At 35.1% G+C, this 13,016-nt stretch overlaps 1 protein-coding gene across 3 annotated transcripts; it reads right to left on the bottom strand.

Moving 5' to 3' along the window:
• Positions 1-315: 315 nt before the first annotated feature.
• LOC114718345 (protein ENHANCED DISEASE RESISTANCE 2) lies at positions 316-11,206 on the bottom strand. Of its 3 annotated transcripts, none has more exons than XM_028903645.1 (22): positions 10,647-11,206; positions 10,182-10,256; positions 9,191-9,244; positions 8,950-9,015; positions 8,615-8,718; positions 8,147-8,208; positions 7,952-8,065; positions 7,766-7,806; positions 7,567-7,667; positions 6,732-6,827; positions 6,025-6,089; positions 5,874-5,945; positions 5,298-5,453; positions 4,506-4,741; positions 4,389-4,428; positions 4,128-4,282; positions 3,938-4,039; positions 2,682-2,726; positions 2,473-2,613; positions 1,718-1,813; positions 1,476-1,577; positions 316-640 (listed from the first exon to the last, which is right to left on the bottom strand). In XM_028903645.1, the coding sequence occupies exons 1-22, from the start codon at positions 10,785-10,787 to the stop codon at positions 533-535; spliced, it is 2,172 nt and encodes a 723-aa protein (XP_028759478.1). In that variant the 5' UTR covers positions 10,788-11,206; the 3' UTR covers positions 316-532. The 3 variants fall into 3 exon arrangements, with proteins under 3 accessions (XP_028759478.1, XP_028759477.1, XP_028759479.1); XM_028903644.1 differs by having other exon boundaries at positions 8,147-8,214; positions 10,647-11,205; XM_028903646.1 differs by lacking the exon at positions 10,647-11,206 and adding an exon at positions 9,795-10,009 and having other exon boundaries at positions 8,147-8,214; positions 10,182-10,258.
• Between the last annotated feature and the right edge of the window lie 1,810 nt (positions 11,207-13,016).

Here is a 13,016-nt window from a genome sequence, read left to right as displayed (position 1 = left end):
TGTTGTTTCAGTTAATGCATACAAGCAGAAATCTTCATGCTATGATACCCGAATAAATTCACTTCTTTTTGCCAGGTGACAATCTAATTTATAAATTCTAACTCTTGTCTCTTTCAATACACACATTATACATTTTTAAGCTAGTTAATTAAATTTAATCCCTTTCAATGATCGTTTGAGTAAAGCATTAAACAAATGTATGTTAACTCTTGTATTAATCAAGTTATAAATAAGAAATGCAATTAATATAATAATTTTAAATCTTCCTCTTTTGCTTGAAATGGAGGGGGGAAAAAAAGGGTTGTCAGAGGAGAGTTCACAAAATAACAAGATATTGAGATAATCCGGTATTTCAAAAAGCTTACAACTTACATGAACAACAAAAGGGCGAAAGAATTCCTCTTCTATCCCATGTGAAAACCCAATAAGGGAACACTGGAGCTACATCCCAGTAAAAAAATTGAATTGAAACGGTATAGATGCACCTTACAAAGTACAAACAAATTATTTCCTGAGAATAATAAAATTGTGGTCACTCATGATCAGAATCCAGTTTGGGAACAATGGCAGATGAGAGCATCAAATGCGAAATACGAACAGCACCGATAAGCCGCTCCGGCAATTCATCTGTGGTATTTGCCTGTTAATAGGAACAAATATGTCACCCCATTTCACAGCAAGGTCATTAGAGGATACAAATGATCTGTCAATATGGCTAACCCCGTTAAGTCGGTTCTTAAACCCAAAGCCGCAAGCTTCAGTCAGACCCAACATTAAGGGCAAACTGTAACTAAGAATGGCAAAAGACTAGTTATCAGAATCCCTTCCCTAATCCCCTTCCCTCTTCAAACCACGTCTCATAATGCATTTCTACCCAGTGGACACCATATTGATGAGAAGCCTGTCTGAATCAGAATTGATGCATCTAGAGTTTTTCTTTATCCAGAGTTTATCATCATCTAGAGTTTTAGTTGATTATTCTTTAAGAGTCTTGAGTTATCCTATATCATTATCTTCAGTTTATAACCTGGATGTTTTCGGGATGCCCCTAATAACCAACGAATGGCAAGTGCTTTTCCTTGTGTGGATCCTTATTTCAGCGGGAACTTAATCTCTATCTACATACTATTATAAACATCAGAGAGGGGGGCTATCATAGTGTGTGATTTCCAACAGTGTGCAAGTCAATCATCATATTTCTATTCTTAAATTTTACATAATATCAGAGAAAATTGCAGTTTTCAATATCTTGTAGTTTTCAGGGCTGGAGTTGTCATACGAAATATGGCAAATCCTACATTAGATCCACACAAGTATATTTAACTAAAATCGGGTATTTGGCAAAAGAGAATAAGCATCAAAGTGAAGTCAACGATAACTGTAACAAAAGATCAATCAAGTCCAGCCGCACCGATTTAATCACCATTACTAAATTAGATATGCAGTACTAAAATTCACCACTCCAAAAAGTGTACCTGTACAAGAAATGCCATGTCGACCACCAATGTTGTAATTACACCAACTACAAGCCCCAAAACTCCATTAGCAACAGTAGAAGATCCAATATCAACATCAATCTACAAATAGAAGCCATTGATTAACCAATAATTAAACAAGAAAACTGTTCACCATTGATAAGGTAACTTCCTGCAACGTAAATGTGTGTTTGTGTGTGTGCGCGTGAGAGAGAGAGAGAGAGATTTGAAAGATATTTTACTTCTAAATACTTGGGGCCACGAATATAGTTGATATCAACTGCCTTTCCAAGTAAACAAGGTGTACTCCCAACACTTTGTCGCACAATCCATGAGCCCTACATTTTGTTAAAAGACAGATTGACGGAATATGAGCATTAGCCCATCAAGAGTCTTGTAAAAGGGTTAAACTGACAGAACAAAGGTGAACAAAAACCTGGTTACATAGCAAACTTAAAGAATTTCTTCTCATAACAAACTCAACTCAGTTCTAACCACTGGAAAGGGCATCATACTACTTTGGTCGTTTAGAATTTAGCTCTGGAGTTTAGGCAAAATCAACTCTATTACATAAATCATGCACGCAAGAAATAGCTCCCTAGAATCAATCTGAATGTTGCAAGAGCCAGATGTTCATCTTATTTGCTATTTCTTCACACTCCCAATCCTGCGTACCAAACACGGCCTTAGTGTCACCCAGTACTACGTAGCAAAGGTATGGTGGGCCTATGCTTTATACATACCTCAAGCCCAACAGCCTTTCGAGGAGTGTATTAAAAATTATAGCAAAAACTACTCGCAGGTATTTGCTTAATAGATTAAATTTTTGACACACAAATATGATGTGCTCGTATAAAGACATAAGAGCATCGCTGGATGCAGAAGCGATAGCTACTCAAAGAACCGACAATTTACAATGCGCTAGTAGTTAGACCACCAACACCACCATGACAGATAAAAAAGGTCCAATACACCAATGACAAAAGTCAACAAGCACCTTTGGGACTGATGGTATGAGTTTGAATCTGCTATTTCGGAATTCATCATCACCATCAACAAAACGTTGCAAGAGGGATCCAGAAACTAACTCTTTTGTCACAAAATAGAATACCATACTGTAGTGTGTTGACCCAGGCACCTGCAAATCAAACAGCATGCATTCAAACACTTTCAGAACTAAATCCTTTGTTGAAAGTTAACTCTCACCTGAAGATTGATGACGATAGAGAAAAGTCCCTTTTCTGATGCAACCTACATAAACACCAAAAGAACAAGACTTTTTAAAAGAATCCTAAAAGGTAACGAAAATCAATAATCAATAACTAATTATCATATAATACAATGTAAAACAATTATAAAATGCAAATACATTTACCATGCACTGCTAGTTCTCATGCACAAAAGTGTAAAATGATTATTCTACTGATATTCTTTAAAAAGCATGATTATACAAATTTCAAAAGCAATACGTAAGGTTCAGGTACAAATATACACATACCCAAAAAAAAAAATTCAATTTAATAAATAATGTTCATTATTGGCTTCCCTTTTTACAGTTCAAGTAAAGAGTCTTCAAATAAAAAGTAAAACGAGTATGCTTTCTGATTTCTGGTTTGGGAAGTTGCAGCAAAGCAGAAGACTGAGGTTAATAAAGACTGAATCACTTATTCATGATCTGTTACAACAGCAAAATTCCTCCCAGTTGGGTCCCCATCCACTATCATAATTTAAGAAAATAGATCTAGATTGTTTAGCAGCAAACCTACCTAAAGATTTGGTTGTTGATATAACACAATGATAGCCGATCCTACTTAATGGGATAAGGCTTGTTGTTGTCGTTTAAAGGCAAACCAATGAAACTCATAATCCAACTATTGTCTTTTACTTAACTATTATTAATTTCCATACACATAATCATGCACCATATTGTTTTGTATTTAATAGCCTCTAGAGCCACAGAACCAAAGATAAGAATTAGCAATGCCAAATGCATGCTAAAAACTTAACATAGGAGGACATTGCAATACTTTTGACATATGTTACCCATTGTGTGAATAAGAACAGTTGTCAGTCTCCTTTTCTCACTTGAAAACAAGACCAAAAGGCAACATTTCTGAAGGAATGGAAGAACAGGAGACAATGACTAGGAGGGTTTTGGAAAAGATGGCAGATTTGAAGATATGGGTTCGTGAAGAAACGGGCCTTCTATGATACTTTTTGTAGCCACATTTATGGGCATGCCAGTAATTTCTTCTACCCATTAAGTTTGTCAAACAAAACTTATTGAGAGGAGAGTTTCGTCTGTGAAACTCCAAACCAGAGAGAGACCTCTTTAAGGCTCAGAAATATGATTGTCATTTACCCTTTATCAAACAGATGCAATGGGTCATTCAACAGTTTGAATCTTCAATTCATACCCCCAAAAAAAAAATGTAAATGAGAAATGCTTTTCTAGTACTCACTTGGGCAGCACATCCCTGACGCCTAGCCACGTGGTCCATTCTTTTTGTGTCCTTGAACCAGTCAACGGCAACAAGATCCATAAGATGTTTCCCAGCAGGAATCTTTACAATTCAACGTGAAGGTACAAGAAAATGTCAACCAAGTGATAAATTTTGTTTCATGAATAGAATAATAAGAAAAATCGAATACCTTTGACTTGTCATGGAAAAAATGCTTGCTCCGTACTCTAAAATTGTTTCCATCAGAAATATTCCAGCAGTCACGGGCATTGTCACGATCATCACGCCGTAGGTTACCCGAGAACCATGACAAGTCGATTTTATCTTCCGGTTCTTCTTCCAAGGCTTTGGTTCAAGAAAAAATTATGATTAGATTTGCTTCTTCACATCACTAATGTTTATCATTACAAAATATCTGAAAAAACAAAACAAATGTATCATAAAATGCCACCTGTTTTCTTTACGTCATTCTCTAGCCCACTTGCATATGCCTGGAAAGAAAAAAAAATCAAGCTTTGAATTTAATAAGTAAACGCCATAGTTAAATAGATGGGATTACAAATACAACCTCTTGTTCGGATTCTGCTATTTGAAAATCTTCATCTTCATCAGAGTATTCATCCATGATGACAGAATTTCTATTTGCAGCATTCATTAGATCCAGGGAGGATGCAGGATGAGCAGAAGAATCATGTGATTTCTGACCCTTCTTTAAATTATTGGATGCCGAAGACATATTAACCATAACAGGAATTCGAGGAGGAGCATTTCTTTCATCTGTCTGGGCAAACCATTCACGCAAACCTGTCCAAAATAATATTGGCACACACAAAAGGTCAGCAGAGCAAATTTACAGGGCCATAAAGAGATCATGTAATTGAAAAATGCATAAAAACAAAAATACAACTAGTTAAAGGCAGTCCTTCTTCCCTTTATCCACTAGTCTTAGCATCTGCACAACTCATGAAATCCCGAAAGAATAAAAGAGACAACCAAATTCAAAGTAAATGCTAACATCACCATAAAAATACAGACAGAAATAATCAGTATCAATACAGTGTTCTTGCTCAAGAGCATAATTAAAAATTCTCAAATAGCTTCAGCTATTACTTTTGAGACCAAAGAATACTAGGCACTATTCAGATCCATAAATGCAACACAAAAGTAATCCATGACTTCCTCAAAAACTGGAACCAATAGTTACTCTAAACCAAGCAAAATTTCGTATAACTTATAGTGGTAATTCTTATCTACCATCCATTATTCATTTACTCCATCCCCTGACCTTACCACAAAAGGAACAGGATAGTAGTGATGTTCTGTAAGATTTCAAACCGCACAAGTAGCAAAAGAAACTCACCAGCAACACTATTCAACATTTGAAGGAGACAATGCTGCTGAAATGCAGATAGGTAACCCACACCCCATCCCTTCAAGTCAATCTGCATAAGATGCTGAACTTGTGTCCTTGGCCTCCCATTTCGAGGTTTTAATGGGGAAATATTGAATCCACCGCCTGGGCAAACAATTTATAAAGTTAAAAAATCCAACATAGCATACTATGATTTTACATGAGATGGATTCAATTGAAACAAGGATTAAGTTAAAGAAAAGAATAAGAATATAACCTTTTGATCTATTAAGGGCATACTGGTAATAATCATATGTAAAAGGAAAATAAATCTTCTTTCAAAAAGAGTTTCAAACTGACAGAAGTAGTTATGAAAAGTGCAAATAATAGGTATTGCACCCGGTTCAACTTAACCTCTTCGGTAATTGAAACATTTCACACACTTGCACGGAGTAAAAAATGGAAATTTGATATTGGACAAACAATGATATCATTATCCAAAACAGGGAGGGAGACAAGGGTATTTGTCATTCCAAGATCTGAACCAATTCCACTATGTTGAACTTTTAACAAGATTGGTCTTACTCTCAATATGGGCCCGAACCCAGCCTGGCTGTGGACCACAATTCTCATGCTCTCGGGATCGAAACAAAACAACTACAAAAAGAATTCTCAATGTCACCTCCTCAAGCAAGAAACAGATGGTGGATATTTTAGCCTGAAGCAAGTACCATACCGTAACTTCCATCGTCATTTCGGCGCCAATAGCGTACATAGCAAAGATCACGCGGCCAGACAAACCTGCAATGGCATGCATTAGGAACAACTTGTATGAGATAGAGAGGAAAGTCACAAGTGTTGAGAAACCTATATATCATTGAAGGTTAAGTATGACAAATTAAGTGGGACTTCCAAAGGTTTAAGAATCATCTTCTTAGTTTATTATCAGTAGAGTTGTCATCTTCATGGGGGATTATATATTTTGTTCTGAGTTATCCAGTTTCGATACAAGAGGGAAGGAAGCTACCACAACGTATATGTTAGTTAACACCACAAGTATGCAAGCTTTCCCATTTTTCATACATCTTTAATCCTAAATGTCAACTATAAAAACAAAGCACTTAAGGTTGATACAGCAAATAACTTTAGTTTGTTTACAATTCTAAAACATATTATCATATACAAGCATTGAAATTTTAATGGATATGGAGGTATAAATATAGGTTTAATTGTCCTGGGTAAAACAATGCACCAACAAAAGCCCTGCCACACTAAAATAGCATTGAAAGAAGAAGAAACAACAATAACAGCAATAACAAAACTTTATCCCACTAAATGAGGTCAACTACATGAATTGCACAAAGCTCTGTCCTCTATCAACAACCAAGTGAAATAACATTGAGATGGAGGAAAAATAAACTAATTAGATTGAGGAAACTTTACATTGGAAACCAGTCAAGCTGAAGTCTATGATAAAGTATTGCAGTATGCCCATCCACCTCCTCAACCAAACTACCAGAATGGAAAGTGCAATCCCACCTGCAGGCATTCAAACAATATGAGAATATCATAATTTTTCCAGAATTTTGGAGCATCACATGTCTGGCACTAAAGAAATCCTTTTCTCTCATCCAAAATTCTTCATCAGAACATAACGGCATGCTCAGCATCTACAGTGCCCAAGAGCAATTCTGCTGGCACTAGGTAAAGAGAAGGTTTTTTTTTTTTTTTTTAATGGCTTGAGCAATTCTAGGCCGTCTAAAAGAGAGAGTTTAGGGGCACAAATCACAGATATAAAGGTATCCAAACATGAATTAATAAGTTATAGGTGTCCAGTTAAAGACCAAAAATGAACATGCAAGTAAACAGTTAACCATGTATATATTATATACTAAAATCCTAGCTACATACAAATCAAATAATTCAATCAATAACTCCAACCCAAATTAATTGCGTTTTATATACCTGAATTTAATAAGAATATAGTATCAAAATGTAGGCTGTATGCGTGTATCTGAGTTATATTTCTAAAAAACAAAGCAAATTTCATTAGCAAGAGCCAGCTCAACATACTTGCAAACATAATAGGCTTAAGATGCTCTATAATCTGAATGCTAGAATTTGAAGTTCTAAAATGAACTGATACCAGAAAACAATCTCAGAAACAATTTAGTGTCCAGGATCCAAACATTTTGTCAAAATCATTTTCCAAAAACCTCCAGGTTATCATAAACCAATGGCACCAAGCAAAAACATAATTGCAAGGTGAAACACCTACTCAAACCGCGTTCCATCCATGCTCATCACCAGCCCAAAAATTTCTTCACATGTTGCTTCCACGACACCTACAGCCTTCATTGCCCTACTACACGTCCTTGGCTGCATGAAGAATAAACTGTTATTGGTGTTTCACTACAAATCCTTTGAAATCGTAAAACCACACCATTCAAACAAAGCAACACAGAAAAATTCCTTACAAGGTAATCAACTTCAAGAAGCTCTTCAAAAATGCGAAGTCCTGCAAATTTCGGGAAGGAAACCAATTATCAGTATCTACCATCGCAAGTAGCCAATCAATGAAGAACCAAATTAAGTCAGTGGGTTAATTCAGTCCTGACACCCATGCAATAAATTACTTTAGAATAAAAACAACTATAACATACCATTTTGGCATTGAAGAAGACGCCAATGCTTTCTTGAAAACGCTTGGTTATTATTCTGATTTGACAAATCTGAGTCTACTTCTCTTGTCCAGTCCAAAACTGATTCTGGGGGACCTGCAGCTCGAAAACAAAAAGTTTAAAAAGCAATTACATCAAAGTAATGGTCAGCCAAAAGCCAAAGAAATATAAAGTAACCATTTCCAATCGTTGTCCTCCTTAGCAAATTTGGATGAGTGTCCTCTTCATCTTCTGGAGCACTGAAGCTGAGGAGAGAAGAAAAAATAAACTGATCAGCACAAACACATAAGAATAAATACATGATTTTATTGGCGTCACACAGAATAACTTAAAGTGCAGCAACTGTTCCTGGCAATGCAATAAAAAATTTCATACAACAACAACAACAACCCTTATACCACTAGGTGGGGGCAATCAAAAATTCATAAAGATAATTAACTCATGTTTATATTTCAATGGATTATAGCAGTTGGATCTCCAAAGAATGTACTTATGGAATGAAACAATACAATCTGAAGGAAGATGGACATAACTAAATGATCACCATAGGGAGATAAACAACTAATGTAAAAGCTACCGAAAAACACATCTGAGAATTGCCCTCTTTAATATGAAAGCAGAGAAAGCAATGCCGAAAGTATTTACTGGCTTTCATGGTCAGAGGATGAAGCTGTTCTCCCATTATCCATCCCCGATTTGTACTCAAAAGAAATATATTTGTTACCATTTGAAGGCTGTGCACCCTGATGCTGCACAAATTGAGAGTTCAATAGCATCAATCAACACAATAGAAAAATACAACCTAACAAGATGAATGTACAAAATAACATACAAACTTTTCAGCAATGTATAAAGCAAATTGCCTTCTTTTTTTTTTTTTTAACTTTTCAACCAAATATATCAAAATGAAGTCTAATCAGAATTCAATAATACAGATAATGCTCATGCATACTTGAGTGATGCAAATGGATATAACATACCTGATCAATTACATATTCAATTTTTTCCTTCCACATTAGGGCCTCTTGTATGTTAAATGCTGCCATCTGCAACAGGAACCCAACTAAAAATATGCACACAACACTAATCGCAATATATTTTCACACAAACTTAACAGTTTGAAATAAACCAAGTTAGACAACCTTACTGGCACAACAATTTAATTTATAAGTGTGTCGTGTGTGCGTGCTGGTAAAATGTATGAGAAATAAATCCACTCACTGTAATTCGATGATGTTTCTCTTTCTTGTTGTAAACAGACAAAACGTAAACCATCTGCAAAGAAGAAAATAAATAAAGGTAAAAGGATATATAGGAAAACAATGTGGTAAATATACAACTCAAAGTCTCAAATTAGCTTCAATGGAGGTAAGTGCAAAGAGGATTAACAAAATACAGAACATGCCACTCAAAAAAGAGCATGCGGTCAAATTGTTGTTCAACTTTAGAATAACCAAAAAAAAAATTATTCTTAAAATTCATTTTCCTTCTCTTAAACATAGGGGGTTACCTAACCACTGGAAATTGCATACATCAACAGGTGAAATTGAATACCTCATAACAGCAGAAGGCTGCTGATGTAAGTTATCAGTAAGAGTTTGCATAAAGCATATACAAGATTAATAATAAAAAAATTCGCTGCAGCTGGCTCCAGTAGAACTAAGCCACAGCATGCAAATAAAAAATGCAGAAGTGCAGTAGTTCCTTTGGTAAAAAAGAAAGTGCAGTGATTCCACTCATGCAGCTAAAATACTCAACTATTAATGCTTATTTAGATCAAAATCGAAACAATTATATTCTACTACAAAAAGTTCAGAGTATCAACCATGTCAAAGAAACTTCTCATCTCAGAACTTTATAATGTTGAAAGCCTTTTTTCTTCATTTTTGCCAAACTGCATGACATTTGACGTTTGATGGATTGTCCTTTCATGCAGTATGCCACACGTATCAGTTTATAACATTGCCTCTCATTCCTATAATGCACTAGTTGCCATTGAGAATATTCCTACTCCCAAATGGCATTAAACTCTACACATCACTGTAGCAGAAATGTTGCAAACCAACAATTACTTTTGGAATTACATTGGCATATAATAAGTGTAGTTGAATATTAATGGATCGTTTCAGGAGCAGTGGATTCCTGCAGTATCCATTGCTATATTAAAAATACTCAATCAGAAAGCAATAATTAAAAAGATTTCAGAACTCACATGTCCATGATGGGTCTTCAAGCCTCTATCCTCCACTCTACAGTTGCCATCAATCAACATTGTTTTAATAGGAACCTAGTAAACATAAACAAACAGTTCAGTTTGATATCATAGTTAACACCCCCCCCCCAAAAAAAAAAACACAAAAAGGGGGCGGCTCATCCCAGAAGAAGGAAAGAGAAGAAATTAGAAAGCATAATTTGTAATAGCCGAAATATATGCTTACATCTACACTGTTATCTAAAAAAAATGTACTTGTCTTGCCTATCTTTTATACAGAAGGTTTTTAAAATACCGATAAAAAATCCACTCCAAGAAGTTGTCATTCTCCCTTTCTGAGAATAACCGAAAGAAAAACAGAGCTCCGGCAACTTTATCATAAGTCTGAAATTGGTAAAGGGGCGGAGAACATCGTTTTCTACCTGAACAAAAGTAGACAGAATATCAGGAAAATGGTCAAATTACCTGATTATCTTGTGGCTTCCTTTTGTAATAAGCTAGCAGCCGCGGCTCGAGCACGAAATATCTCATGTGAATAAACGATCGGCCAATTTTTCGCCGGCCATACCTCACCATCCAGCCTTCATAGACAACCTTCGACGACATCGTGATACTCAAAACGAAGTTGAAGGCCAAGCTCCCACTCTTTCGACTCCAAAATAATATACAAACCAACGAACTCCAAAAAAATATCTATTATACAAAACAATAATTTCCAACTGACTGATTCCAACAAAATATCTCGTGAAACTGAATGATTGCTATGCTTCCCCGAGATCGACGTCAGCTAAGTGACCTGATCATCAGTCATCGCGAACACAACGTCGTAGGATCATGAAGTCACCAGCAATCTCAAGCACCATGTCCGAGAAAATTCTCAGAATTCCGCATTGTCAATAATTCTTGGAGAATTCTGGAGCTCACGATCGAAGTTGGCCTCGCTTCTCGAAGTAGAAGACCAGAACGGGATCGGGGAGGGACCGATTTGAGGGGAGAGAAAGAGAGAGAGAGAGAGAGAGAGACGACGACGTAAGGGAAGGCGAAGACAAAAAGAGTGATCGAACGACTAGGAAATTCGGAGAAGGATGGTTGAGAGGGAGAAACACAAGTGGGAGATCCGACGTCAGGTGAAAAGGTTGTGTCCTTCGAAAGAGGCTTACACGTTCAGGCCAAAAAAAAATTCAAAAAAGGAAGAGGTTTACACGTGGAGATTTGTGATTCATTCGGTAGGTTGGGAGGGAAGAGGGATCAGCATTCAGCCCCCCGAATAAAGTCTTGTCTCCATTCATAAATGTTCGAAAATGTTCCAAAAATGTGGTATCTATTTTGGAAAATTTCTTGGCCAATGCTCTTCCGATGCTATTTAGAAAGTAGGAAGAAAATTTTTTTTCTTAAATCTGTCAAGTGATTTTATTAAATTTTTAATATGAATATATTATTTTATCTTTTATTTAGTATAATGTAAATAATTATTTATTTGAAAAGTATATATATTAAATAGGATAAAACTGAAAAGTTATTCTATTTTAATAAAATATTAATGCAGTTTAAAAAAAATTTTTAGTCTATGTGAAATATACTTAAAATACTTTATAAACAAAATCAAAGGGGCATTCAGAAATGCATATCTGATGATTTTTTTTTTTTTTAATTAAGCGCACACATCTTTCTAATGGCAACTTGTTCCAAAATCCAAATACTATCAACATTAAATGAGGATATTTTTTCTAACAAAAATTTAAACATTAATTCACAGAATAGTTGTAACCCAATCCTAGTTGATGCATATTTGATCATATTAAATTTTGAGTTGGACGTAAAAAAAAGTTTGCATTGTATTTTTATTATAAGAAAGTTGTGCAAATTTATAATTGTAATAATAAATAAAATTTTTATGATATCTTTTTTTTTTTTGCAATTCTAATTATTAACTAGTGTTTTTATATAAATAGTTCTAAAAAGTTGCATTATTTGTAAATTATAAATAATATAAAAGTTCACAATCCACCCCCTAATGCCCCACCCTACTCAGGCTCTAATACCAAATATAACGTCTTTAGGTTTCGAAGTTCCCTAGTTACAGCCGTAGCCACTCAAAAAACACGTTGACAAGAGAGAGGTATCCACAACTTTATTAGGCATGCTTTGTTCCCCTCTCCAGTTGATGTAGGACTTTACAATCCACCCCTCTACAGTGTAGCTGTAGTCATCCTAGGTGTCGCTCGTAAATATTGTCTGCTTTGGTGCAGCAGTAGCCACCGCATGGTTTTGTTTCCCTGGATGTAGATGTAACCACCCAGAAAATGTGTCCATAAGGGAGAAGTATTCGCACTCTTATAAGGCATACTTTGTTTCCCTCTACAATCGATGTGGGACATCACAATCTTGTTGTGTTGAGTTGATTAAAATGGTGGTGATTGATCATTTATGATAGCCACAAGTTGATAAAATTGTTGATATATAATGGCCGATTCCCAAATGAGTCCTTTATAAACAATTCGTATTTTATGAATACTTATTTGCTTCTATTTAGAAATTAGAGAGAATATTTTGTTAATATAAGTCAGCTTGTTAAATTTATTATTTGTATGAATAATTTTATTCTCAACGTATTGTTTGTTTAATTTTATTTTATTGAAATGCATATATATATATATATTAATATGGGTAAAATTAGAAAGTTGTTAATTTTGTCCAACAGGAAGTTGTTAAATTTTTTTTGTTGAACAAAAGTTGTTAAATTTTAAAACAAAATTAATAATATTTAACAAAAAAAAATTATTTCGGTTCTGAAGCAAAAGTGTCTATTAATTAGGAGAAGAGAAATAAATCTAG

This window comes from Neltuma alba, unplaced genomic scaffold (genome assembly GCF_004799145.2).
Source record: "Neltuma alba isolate B1F8T4 unplaced genomic scaffold, ASM479914v2 tig00011831_pilon, whole genome shotgun sequence".
Taxonomy (NCBI): domain Eukaryota; kingdom Viridiplantae; phylum Streptophyta; class Magnoliopsida; order Fabales; family Fabaceae; genus Neltuma; species Neltuma alba.
This window is presented reverse-complemented; position numbering and strand designations above follow the sequence as displayed.

Coding starts and splice junctions, on each gene's coding strand:
- LOC114718345 (XM_028903644.1), bottom strand. CDS start 10,787: ATGTCGTCGAAGGTTGTCTATGAAGGCTGGATGGTGAGGTATGGCCGG. Junction 6,090..6,731: donor CAGCTTGACTGGTTTCCAAT/GTAAAGTTTCCT, acceptor ATGCCATTGCAG/GTTTGTCTGGCCGCGTGATC. Junction 4,429..4,505: donor TAGCAGAATCCGAACAAGAG/GTTGTATTTGTA, acceptor TTTTCTTTCCAG/GCATATGCAAGTGGGCTAGA.